The 13,376-nt window shown below is 38.9% G+C and overlaps 1 protein-coding gene across 1 annotated transcript in view; it reads left to right on the top strand.

The window, feature by feature from the left end:
• Positions 1 to 13,376, top strand: part of LOC124279769 (unconventional myosin-IXAa-like) — a 160,836-nt gene that overhangs the window by 112,359 nt on the left and 35,101 nt on the right. The window contains 7 exon segments of the mRNA XM_046715653.1: positions 1,028 to 1,207; positions 1,832 to 2,005; positions 4,580 to 4,637; positions 6,036 to 6,137; positions 9,153 to 9,369; positions 9,807 to 9,893; positions 10,812 to 10,910. Of these exon segments, the coding sequence (XP_046571609.1) occupies positions 1,028 to 1,207; positions 1,832 to 2,005; positions 4,580 to 4,637; positions 6,036 to 6,137; positions 9,153 to 9,369; positions 9,807 to 9,893; positions 10,812 to 10,910 (917 nt within the window).

Here is a 13,376-nt window from a genome sequence, read left to right on the forward strand (position 1 = left end):
GCTCAGCATTATATCTATATCATATAAGAGTATTAACTAACAAACTCTAAAGAGTTTGCTATTATATAATTAGCTTAAGTTTAATCATATCTTAAGCTTAGTACTATGTTATATCTTAAAGTATTTTAGCTAACAAACTCTAAGGAGTTTATACTAGCATATTAACAAGCTTAAGTCTATTAGTCTTAAGCATTGTATTAATGTTATATATACTTTATCATAATAAGTACATGGTAATAACCTTTATATGGCAGCTGATAAGTTAGCAGCAGGAATTCATCAGTTCAGTGCCTTTATGAAGTTCCCATAGGGTTATTACAATCATCACAGTTCAAATCACTAATTATTAAAAATCCAAAGTATTAGTATTCCCACCTCCTCGCTCCGTAGGATGCTACAAGCAAGAGATGAGTCAGGATAAGGAAAAATATGTAATTTTGGAGTAAAATTGATATTTTATACTTATCCTGACTCATGAGGTCAGCCCTCCCATCCTCCCCAAATAACACTTTGGATTTCCTGTAAATTCAAATGTTGGGCTCAGTATATGAGGAGAGAGTGAGGCACATGGGTAGAGGGTGGCTCGCTCCCCGCTGCCAGGAAAGGAGGTAACTCGTGGTGAATACTAATTAGTGATTTTAAATTGAAGGAGCTTCAATTAGGGAGATACAAGTGTTCCACTATGTTCGCAAGAAGAAGAAGACAAGCAAAAAGAGCATGAGTCAGATAAGTATAAAATATCAATTTTACTCCAAAAATTACATTATAGCAAGAATTATCCGTGATATATTATTTGCAAACTTGCAGTTATTTATGATATATGTAAGATGTTTGTGATCAGTAAATCGTGAAATATGAGAGAAATAGTTCTTTCTCTTAAAAGAATCTTGAATTTTGAAAGAAATAGTTGTTGTTGCCTTCGTGTGTGGTGTATTAAAGTATAGTTGTACCTGACCTGTTCCAGTGAAAGCACAACAATGGTTCCATGATATATTACTTTGTTAACTACCTGTCATGTTTGCTGCAGACATCACCAAATGTTGGTCAACCGTGACATCAAGCGGAAGGCAGAAGAAGAACAAGTGCGGCAGAAACTGGAAGACTTGCAGTCATCCACCAGCGATGAAGGCGTGCTGCTGAAGGGCTCCAGTGCTGAGGAGTTGTTGGAGCGTGAATGTCAAGCACTACACAGGAGAGACTCAGAGGAGTGAGTACATCCTCCACTACAAGTTGTCAAGGGCGGCTTAGTCGAGTCTAGTGTTTGCTCGTCATTCTAACGGCCTGTGTCCTATTCCCCACATAGGCACAATGTGTGAAGCCCATTTCTAGTGACCCCAGCTACAATATGGCTCGAAATTTGCAGCATAACACCTGACTCACTAAAGTTGTGGTGTTCAGTGCCACATTTTGAAAGCGATCTTAGCGCCAGAGTTGATCGTAACTTCCATGCATTAACCTGCGATAGTCCCTGAGTGATAAGATTACTCTTTAGACTGGTTTAACTACAGACTGAATAAAGTGAGGATTGGCCTGATCACAGTGTTATAACTTTGCTGATCATGTATCATTTGTAGTTCCATTGCTCATGTTATCAACCACTGGTTTGACTGGTACTGAATCATTTGCTTATAGTCATACGGCTGTAATATATCTAGCTGGCATAAGGCAACACTCTTATTCTCATTTTGGATAAGTGTGATCTGGGAAAGCATTCATTTATGTTGAACTATTTAATATTTGTTGGTACAGATTTTTTCGCAAATGATTGAACACAAATGTTCGATATATTTGTTCAGTGCTTCCTTTTGTCAAGTGTGTGTTTTGTTACCAGGAGCAGTGGTATCCTTGAAGACTCAGAGTCGGAGACAACATCTGAGCCCAAGAGCCGAGTTGTGTCAGGGGCATCACCTCCCATCACCCCTACCAGTTCTGGGTCAGGGTCAGTGTTTATACCTCGTGGAGAAAATAAAGATGATAGCTGGGAACATACCAGGAGCCCCGGGAGGTAGGGACACCCAAGTGGAAGCTGGGGTACAGCAGATGTCAGTAGAACTGTTGTGGGGAACTGAATGTAGAGGTGGTTCAGGAGATCTCAGCAGGACTGACATAGGGAACTGAATGTTAGAGGTGGTTCAGGAGATCTCAGCAGGACTGACATAGGGAACTGAATGTAGAGGTGGTTCAGGAGATCTCAGCAGGACTGACATAGGGAACTGAATGTAGAGGTGGTTCAGGAGATCTCAGCAGGACTGTCATAGGGAACTGAATGTAGAGGTGGTTCAGGAGATCTCAGTAGGACTGTCATAGAGAACTGAATGTAGAGGTGGTTCAGGAGATCTCAGCAGGACTGACATAGGGAACTGAATGTAGAGGTGGTTCAGGAGATCTCAGTAGGACTGTCATAGAGAACTGAATGTAGAGGTGGTTCAGGAGATCTCAGTAGGACAGTTGTAGGGAACTGAATATAGAGGTGGTTCAGGAGATCTCAGCAGGACTGACATAGGGAACTGAATGTAGAGGTGGTTCAGGAGATCTCAGTAGGACAGTTGTAGGGAACTGAATGTAGGTTGTGTACAGAATATCTCAGTAGGACAGTTATAGGGAACTAAATGTTAGAGGTGGTTCAGGAGATCTCAGCAGGACAGTTGTAGGGAACTGAATGTTAGTGTGGTTCAGGAGATCTCAGCAGGACAGTTGTAGGGAACTGAATGTTAGAGGTGGTTCAGGAGATCTCAGCAGGACAGTTGTAGGGAACTGAATGTAGGTTGTGTACAGAATATCTCAGCAGGACAGTTATAGGGAACTGAATGTTAGAGGTGGTTCAGGAGATCTCAGCAGGACAGTTGTAGGGAACTGAATGTAGGTTGTGTACAGAATATCTCATCAGGACAGTTATAGGGAACTGAATATAGGTTGTGTACAGAATATCTCAGCAGGACAGTTGTAGGGAATATAGGTTGTGGTACAGAATGAGGACAGTAGGGAACTGAATGTTAGAGGTGGTTCAGGAGATCTCAGCAGGACAGTTGTAGGGAACTGAATGTAGGTTGTGTACAGAATATCTCATCAGGACAGTTATAGGGAACTGAATGTTAGAGGTGGTTCAGGAGATCTCAGCAGGACAGTTATAGGGAACTGAATATAGGTTGTGTACAGAATATCTCATCAGGACAGTTGTAGGGAACTGAATGTTAGAGGTGGTTCAGGAGATCTCATCAGGACAGTTGTAGGGAACTGAATATAGGTTGTGTACAGAATATCTCAGCAGGACAGTTGTAGGGAACTGAATGTTAGAGGTGGTTCAGGAGATCTCATCAGGACAGTTGTAGGGAACTGAATATAGGTTGTGTACAGAATATCTCATCAGGACAGTTGTAGGGAACTGAATGTTAGAGGTGGTTCAGGAGATCTCAGCAGGACAGTTGTAGGGAACTGAATATAGGTTGTGTACAGAATATCTCAGCAGGATAGTTGTAGGGAACTGAATGTTAGAGGTGGTTCAGGAGATCTCATCAGGACAGTTGTAGGGAACTGAATGTTAGTGTGGTTCAGGAGATCTCATCAGGACAGTTGTAGGGAACTGAATGTTAGAGGTGGTTCAGGAGATCTCATCAGGACAGTTGTAGGGAACTGAATATAGGTTGTGTACAGAATATCTCATCAGGACAGTTGTAGGGAACTGAATGTTAGAGGTGGTTCAGGAGATCTCAGCAGGACAGTTGTAGGGAACTGAATGTAGGTTGTGTACAGAATATCTCATCAGGACAGTTATAGGGAACTGAATGTTAGAGGTGGTTCAGGAGATCTCAGCAGGACAGTTGTAGGGAACTGAATGTTAGAGGTGGTTCAGGAGATCTCAGCAGGACAGTTGTAGGGAACTGAATGTAGGTTGTGTACAGAATATCTCAGCAGGACAGTTATAGGGAACTGAATGTTAGAGGTGGTTCAGGAGATCTCAGCAGGACAGTTGTAGGGAACTGAATGTTAGAGGTGGTTCAGGAGATCTCAGCAGGACAGTTGTAGGGAACTGAATGTTAGTGTGGGTCAGGAGATCTCAGCAGGACTGACATAGGGAACTGAATGTAGGTTGTGTACAGAATATCTCATCAGGACAGTTATGGGGAACTGAATGTAGGTTGTGTACAGAATATCTCATCAGGACAGTTATAGGGAACTGAATATAGGTTGTGTACAGAATATCTCATCAGGACAGTTGTAGGGAACTGAATATAGGTTGTGTACAGAATATCTCATCAGGACAGTTATGGGTAACTGAATATAGGTTGTGTACAGAATATCTCATCAGGACAGTTGTAGGGAACTGAATATAGGTTGTGTACAGAATATCTCAGCAGGACAGTTGTAGGGAACTGAATATAGGTTGTGTACAGTTTGTGTGATCCTTTGCTCTGGACTCGTGCAGCTCAGGCTCTGTACAAGATCTTGAAAGACTGCAATGGCAAGATTTGTAGTATGAAAATTTCCGTTTATTATTCCAGAAATTATATACTTGCAGACATTCACAAAGATGGTGCATAGCAACATATGTAGCATTATGAAACATTTGCAAATATTTCAGAGTGCAAGAACTGGCTCGGGCCTTCCAGTCTCAGCCAACTACGCCGAGTAAGGACGAGGTAAGTCTTGGTGTTGGCTAAGCCTTTGCACTGAAAAGTCATAGACAGACACAATATTAGCTGGCATAGGCACTAGGATACAGTGGGCGAGAGTATGAGCATTAGGATAGTTGTTACAGTGGATAATGTCATGATATCTCATTTGGAAACCAGCTTTTTTGATGACTGGTATCATATCTTTTTAACGTCGACAAGTGAACGTTGTTATCAAGGCTAGAAACATAGATAATATTGCTTTGGCTCAATTTCATTTTAACATCTACGAGTTGGTGAGCAGGGGTCATTGTTGCTAACACTTTACAGCTCTGCTTCCTTTGTATTATTTGTGAGCACATATTCACATGAAAATTGTGAAACCAGAGTAACTTCCCTTGTCCAAGTTGTACCAGAGTAACCTCCCATGTCCTCTAGTTTTGGGTTATGTTGTATGTTATATCTTCCCTACTATGTATGTTTATCACAAGGTAATTCATAGCTGTTGATTCAACATTCTGTTACAAATGGTCCTATAGTATTGTCTTATTTTGCAAAATGCTTTTTCAGTTAATGAAACCTTTAATTGTGTAAACTTCCTGTGGGACTTTGTTGCAAAATATCAAATAATTATCACAGCGTAAGAAAATTATTTTGAAACCTTTCTCTAATTTTGTTTGCTTTCTTGTGATCACAATGGCTAGTCACGTTTCAGTTAATTGAACTGTGGGAAAAATATGAAATAATATCACCTTGTAAGAACATTATTTGGAACCTTTTTAAAACTTTGTTTGCTTTTTTGTGTTCACAATGGCTAGTCACTTACAGTGCGCGTTGAATTTTAAACCAGAAGCTAGTTTCAAATGGATATGGCATGAGGGTTAAGTTAGCGGCACCTGCAGAAGCAGCCAATTGCACTACGTGTCTCTTTTGGTGTGCAGTCACACACATCTCTGTGCTCCCATATTGTAGTGATGTCAAATGGAGCATGGAGGGTTGCATGACGTGATGGCACTGGTAACTTGGCGCACACAAACACCGTGTGGTTGCACAACTTTCTCACAAAATGTCTATATTTCTGATCTTTGTAGTCTGTTACATTTAAACGGAACCTGTGTACTACTGAGAGTAGATCAACAGTTTTGTGTCTAATGTCCATTTGATCCTTTGGTCAGGATGTTCAACTTTCTAACATGTTTATATCGTTTCCTATGCATGGAAGAAAAGGTAAATTGGAAATGATTCCACAGTAAACAAGAAGTTGATTGTTAAGGTCAAAGTTGATTGTCCAGAGCGATGTATTTAGGAACGTCGTAAGCTGTTAAAGGAATGCTTGTTGTAACATGGATAAGCACAGTTTGCACTTGAAGCCATTTAGACTGGGCTCTAATTTGACCATGTCAACTCCTCTATTACGCCAATCAGAATGACGGCAGGAAGTATTTTATCCGCCGAGGATCTCAAAGATGGAAACCCAAAGAGCAGAGCCCAGCCCCTCTAGCTAAACAGGAGTCTTTCTCCGATATGGTGAGGCATCGTCCCCGTTTGTTGCCGCTGCAGGCTAGCTTTGTGTCCCTGTTTGACAGATATAGTGCATTCGTGCAGGACATTACACTATAGGTCTTATCTGGAGAACATCCTAATAGCGGCATGTTTGTACAACCACTGACAGTGTATTATCAAGACTAGCACAGGGTTTTCCCAGAGGAGCGTGCCGACTGATGTAAGAAGGGCCTCATGTATACTATAAAAGTAAATGTCTTGTTTCTTGCATGAACATTTTGAAATCTAAAGTGGAATTACACAGTTATTTAGTTGATAGTATATTTTGTTGGGTTTCTCTACAAGATTACTGATAATTTACTATGGCTGTTTAAAAATTGGTGTTTGACAACATATTATGCTGAGAGTTCTACTTGGAGAGTCCTCACAATAAACTACAGTTACTGAGTCTGGGAAGACCCTGTATATAGAGTACAGTAGTGACAGGAACTTGTAATCTATTAATTTATTGACATCTCTATTTCTTACTAATTTTTTCAGATGAAATCAGTTTTCAGTTATGATAAAGAACCGTTTAGTGTTTGCAGTCAAATTTCTGGAAAAGTTGGGTTTGACAGTTCCCAAAAAATCTGAATATTTTACATATTTGTTAGCATTTTCCATATTTCATACCTCAACAGAAATGCACGGACAGAACTATTCAAAGTATTGTTTTCTATTCCTTAAAACTGTCCACCAGTAAAAAGTGATTTAAACATTTTCCGTAAACAAGACTGACAGGGTTCATGTATTTCTCCAGATAAGAAAACTTCATTCATTCATCTTTTTCCAAACCATGTCATATCTGTCTTTCTTTGTCTGTCTGTCTGTCTGTCTGTCTGTCTGTCTGTCTGTCCCTTTTATTGGCACGCCACCTTGCTTGTGTCATGTATTGTCATGGAAATCAAACTGGGTAACTTATCTTATTGGTTTGAACCTTTGGTGGAAACAACTTGGTTTTGTTTCAAAGTTTAACTTACTTCAGTGAAACTGATGTGGATGCCATTTATGTAGGCATAATAACTTTTGGAAGTAATAAAGAATGAGTTATGTAATGTTTTTGCAAAACAAATTTGAAACTCACTTGCTTGATAACGATGTTAGTACCTACACCGAAACGTTGCATTCATTGCAATAAAGAAGTTGACTATCCATAGAACTTAGTTTTCCTTCATCTTCGCAACGTCTAAAATGCCTTTCAAAGAAAATTTCGAACAAAAACTATTCTGAAATCAGGAAAAGTTGTATAAAAATGTAGCAGAAAGTGCTTCTCAATTTTACACAGTTCTCACAGACTACTTTGTGTTAGCTTTTTCTTGTGAGAATTAGTGTTCACTCGAACTGACAATGTTTCCTTTTCTGTACAAAAAACTCCTGAGTAGTCTCCTAAATTCAGTTGCATCCCTTTGTGTAATCATTCACTGTTTTTACAGTTCTTCGTGGCGTCCATAATTTCATCAGTTCACCAGCTTCACTGACTTGGTCATGCATCTCCTGCACACTATCGTCATTGTTGTCTTTGCTCAGTGAAAACATTGGGACACACCAGCTTTTTCTCAGGAAATTAACACCCGAAAATGTAGTTTGATTTTTTTAAGGTAACATATATGGAAATATATGTAAAAGATAGAACATGAGGGTTACAGTTACTGATCTTGCAACTGACCAGGGTTTGATTCCCCACATGGGCACGATGTATGAAGCCCATTTCTGGTGTCCCCTGCCATGATATTGCTGGAATATTGCTTGAAGCGGCATAAAACTAAAGTCAATCACTGTTGCTACTGAATTCTGTGCCAGAATATTTGCAAATTATCAAGCTGGCTTTCTCATAGAAATAAAGATATATAAATTACTCTATTATAAGATTTTGATAAGTATAAAATAGAAATATCCTTGAACATTTGCATGTAATGTTTCATCTGCATTAAGCACTTGCAATGTGTGGTTTCAAAACCTGGGTATCCAGCATGTATGCAGCATTAAACTCCTGTCATCAGTACCATCGCTTGTAACACTTTGTAACACAGTTATTTTAGGGTACATCTGAAGTCCCTTGTATTTGATACTCCACATTTAGGTCATGGACTTAGAAACAATATATGCAAAATATATGGTGAGCTCATCGTGTCAGCAACAGGATTTGATTCCTTGACATACACACAGAAGCCCATAACATTCCTACGCTATAAGCTAAAGCACTAACTTGCTATTATAACATTCCTACAGTTTAAGCTAAAGCACTAACTTGCTATTATAACATTCCTACACTATAAGCTAAAGCACTAATTTTAAGAATTGTTGACATTGTGCAGCTTTTGTTTCTTGCAAAAACCGATGATCCGTGCTGATACTGTGTGTCACTCCAAAAACACAACATTTCTCCAGTTATGTTAAGTGTTCAAATACTCTCATGCTGATGGTGTGATTGAAATAATATGCAATCTGCATGGATTTATAGAGTTTTGTTTTTCAATTGGGTTGTAATACCAATTTGTCTCCTACAAGCTTTGATGTGATGAGGTGGAATGCCTGTCTCAAAATACCACTGCCACATGCTACTGTTTTGCTTTGGGAATGCGTCGAAACATACGTGCATTCGGCATTTCATCAGAAGGGTCACTTTGTGAACCTTGTTTATGTGTTGACTGATCTCTTGATTGGGGAGAACCTCTGTTTAGACAGTTTGTAGTTATATGTGCTAACAGATAAACTCGAAGTCTACTAATATATATCTAATTCACTAATTGCTTAACACTGTAGCAGATTTCATATGTTAAACTGTCATGTAGTTTTCTTTGTTAGAATTTTATAGCAGGCAAGGAGATTCACTGAATTATTTGTTAATTTTCTCTCTGTGGAGTAGCACTAGTATACTTTAACGAATAAGTCCATCACGCAAAAGTAGAATAATTGTCGAAGAATTAATATGGAAGAATATGGAATTGTAGTATCATAGTGAAAGACGTAAATTACTGAATGTTTCTTTTGACCAATCAGGAATTGTCCCCTACTCAGCCGTCGGACACATTAACCACAGCATTCCCCTTGTCCCCGGACAAGATACAGGCCATAGAACATGTGGTGTCCAAACACAGGGACAGGCATGACCAGCAGCAGGTTGATGGAGACAGACTGCAGCCCGATGTAGCAGGTGGCCCTCCTCATCTTAGTCCATTCCACAGGGTGAAGAAAGGCTTTAAGAACATGATGGGAGGTGGGTTGTACTGGAGATCTTGTCTGTCACTGTCCGTAGGTGCTTCTCTCTGCATTTCATAGTTAAACAAACTAAGCTGCGTATTTGGCATGGATGATCGTGTGTTTGGATCCTGAATTTCAAGTTTGAAACTTACCCTCTGTATGTTAGTGCATGTTTAGTTGTAAGATTTGTAGATGTGTGAGTTCGTTTATATTTTCAATGTCTAGACAAAGGATATGTAATCAGATGTTTTCAATTCAGATCAGGTGTGTCTGATAATTTACAAGATTACGGGTAGATTGATCTTAAGTTTAAGAGTAAAGTCTTGCTAACTGATGTTTTGACATGTTTTCAGCTCATCACAACTTACTGCATGTTTCTTTGAACTTTTGATTCACCTTCGTTTTTCACATGAATGTAAATGTGTGTAGTGTAAGCCAATTGTTGATCTCTAGATTTTATAGACGCCAAAGGTTGTGGTCCCTCTACCCTTATCATGCGCCACACAAGGAATTCATTCCGAACTCTATTTCGCGACAAGAGTGAGTTATAAGCGTGTGTCTGGACTCGCCCAGTAGTGATACTTTACTGCACGTGCCCACTAATCCTGACACTCTCCAACTGGCATGCACAGGGCTTCACTCTCATCCAAATCTTGGCTGCAATCATTGTCTCCAATGTTCCAACTTCTGGGGCTGAAACTATGGAAAATTCCTCTTCAAATACAGAATGGTTATATTTATCTTTACAATATCTTGCTTGAGTATGTGAATTATCATTAATGCAGGTTTTTTCTCTGTGAATGATCCCATGTTTTCCTTCAAGCAACCGTCTCTTGTTGAAATTTCCATCTGAGAATGAAATCTTATTGCTAACGATCTTATCTTCAAACTACATACTGGTTTCTTATCTAAATATGATTGACACTTGAAATGAAGATTGTGTGTTTAGTCTTTCTGAATAATAAACCACTGTGCATAACTTTATCATTTACTTGCAACAGCACAAATGTTTGGATTTCATAGCCACATTAACATTTTCTCATTAGTACAACAGAAGATCAGTCAATAAGCAAGCTGGCTATAAATAGCACTGAAGTGAAAAATGATAATTCCAGATATATTTCCTGACAATTTCTTTTTTGAAATCTTGTTATGAATATTACATTTGTGATCCAGTAAACATTTGCCTAAGATAATACATGCTTTATGTATAACTGAGGAAGAATTTGAAAAGGATGACACTGACTCAAGATTCAGGGTCTAAGTGTTGATCTTTATGTTTCCATGGTGATAGAAACATGTAAGACCCAGTATGTTAACCAGTGTTCATAAATGAGTCAATCGAACTGTCAGGTAGTGACCCAGCAGGTAGGACAGTTACATGTATAAGGTGTGATCTATGACAAGTGGTGTTTTCAAGTGAGTGGGAGTGTAGACGATGCTAGTGTTGTATTCCAGGCAAGAAGAAAGAGAGAGGACATACAGACAGCGACGAGGAATCTGAGGAGGCCGGCTCACCCAGCAGTAAAACGTCACCCAGTAAACGCCCTCAAGATTGTAAGTGATCACAAATGGGTTCAGTGTTCAGTGACTGAGAGTAAACCTTTGTAAACCTGATAGGGGTGTGGGGTAGCGTAGATGTTCAAGTGACCGCTGGTCACACAGAAGGGTTTGATTTTCCATGTGTGGTATATCTTTATAGAAAACCTCAATAGTTCAGTTATGGTTTAGAGTGACATTCGTAATGCCATGTAAGACTGAAATAAATAAGTGATGGACCAGTCAGTCTCTACCAATTCACAGTTGACGTCACTTGCAGTAGTGTATGACAAGTCATACTGAGTAGGAACATCTACTACCAATGAAGATCTGGTTGGAATGGGTCTTCAGTAACCCATGCTTGTCGTAAGAGGCGACAAAGGGATTGGTTGTCAGACTTGATTGACAGATGTCATCATATCCCAGTTGCATAGATTGATGCTCATGCTGATGATCACTGGATTGTCTGGTCCAGACTCTTTTATTGACAGACTGACACCATATAGCTGAAATATTGCTGTGTGCAGCGTAAAACAATAAACCAAACCAAAACCAACACTATCTTCATTGTTACCACAGCTTCTTACAAGCAGGGGGGTTGGGGTAGCCTTGTGGTTAAAGCGTTTGCTAGTCATAGTGAAGAAACGGGTTTGATTTTCCCACATGGGTACAATGTGTGAAGCCCATTTCTAGTGTCCCCTTGTGTGATATTGCTAAAAGCGGCATAAACTAAACTCACTCACTTAAAAGCAGGTAAAGATAAGGATACATCAATGTTGACTTGCTTAATAAGTTTGGGTAGTTCATCCATAAGTCTTATCCTCATTTCTCTCAAAGAAGTTGAAGGATTCATCTGTATGTGATATTGGAAATTTGTCTGTAAATCCAACTTTCATGTGATGAGTTGACTATTGGAATCATCACAGTTTCAAAGACCTCTTGTGTCCTCTTTCCTGAAGCACAAATCCAGCAATTATTTGTGAAACCCAAATAAGTCAACTCTACTAGGCATAACACCTCTTCATGTACATAATAAATATTGTGTGACATAAACAATTACGCATGTTTGCTCCATGTTGTGCTTCTAACGTCAGCAGTAGACGCATGTTACTTACATTGTAAACACTAACAACAATCGTCCTTGTAACATGTCCTCACGTGATGGGACCAACAGCTGCCTGGTCCAGAGAAAAGCGACAGCAGCACTATCTGCAGAGTTAATTCAAGGCTAATCACATAACTAGGAAATGGCCTCATATACCTGCATGATCAGAATCATGACTCATGTTTGTATCAACAGACATGTTTTTCTTCCATCAGGCTTTCAGAATAAATAAAAATTCAATTAAATTTGTGAAAAGTCCGTCTCTTCAACTAAACTTTGAGTTACTGGTACAAAATTTTATGTGAAGTGTGTGACTTTTCATCAGAGTATTTTTTTCCATGACTTTGCAGCTAAAATACTATTGATTTAGGGGGCAATGGTGTAGAACACAGATATGCATTTATGTCAGTATTTTAGTCACTTAAATAATGAAAGAATGCAACTGTGATGGGGGTTTAAGGCATGGCAATTATTCTTAACATTGAACAATTTATGGTAAATGTATTTTCAATATTAGGTTGATATGGGAATTATACATATGGTATAGGTTCTTGGGCTGTTTTGCACTGACATTGAAGACTTTCATCTTTTAAAGTTCGAGATTTCCATCTTGACATCCTGGTATTAGTATCAAGGTTGATATTTCTGAATATCTTTTTACAGCCAGTTCTAAAAAGAACATGGTGCAGAAGAGATGATTGAGGGTCTACATGTATGTGTGTCATGTTACCATAAGTGTAATTAGGACCTGTAGTCTCTTTGAGGAGTATTAGCACAGTGAAGAATACACTGGCAAAATTCTGTTTTATTATTACACATTTTAGATATGTTTTAGAAAGGATGAAAAGATTTTGAGTGTTTTTATAACAAAGATAAATTTTCAGACATTCCTAGCCTGTTCACATTGCATCTGTTGGTACCCTCACATAAGTAGATTTTGTGAAGATGAGCGTATAGGGATTGTTCACATTGCATCTGTTGGTACCCTCACATAAGTAGATTTTGTGAAGATGAGCGTATAGGGATTGATGTCTTTCTGATTGAATTAGTGTGTAGGAAACTCCATTAATGACGTTAATCCATGAGTGACTTCAACCTTATGGACAGCAACATAATTATGATAATCATATTCACACATAGTGTACTACAAGAGGGCTGATGATCAGTCAGTTGTTACACAAACAAGTAGCACACGTTCAAACATGTGCCACCTATATGTCAGCTCAGTCTTTGATAGAATGTTTTCACCAAGTTGTAAAGGTAAGACCTAAATGCAGATATATAGTAAACACCACTGCAAGGAATTTGTTTCAATATTGATTCTGTTAACATGTGTTGCAATGATTTTAAATGTTAATTTTTCAAATTTTAACTTCTAC

This window comes from Haliotis rubra, unplaced genomic scaffold (genome assembly GCF_003918875.1).
Source record: "Haliotis rubra isolate DU_JTF1 unplaced genomic scaffold, ASM391887v1 Scf107, whole genome shotgun sequence".
Taxonomy (NCBI): Eukaryota; Metazoa; Mollusca; class Gastropoda; order Lepetellida; family Haliotidae; genus Haliotis; species Haliotis rubra.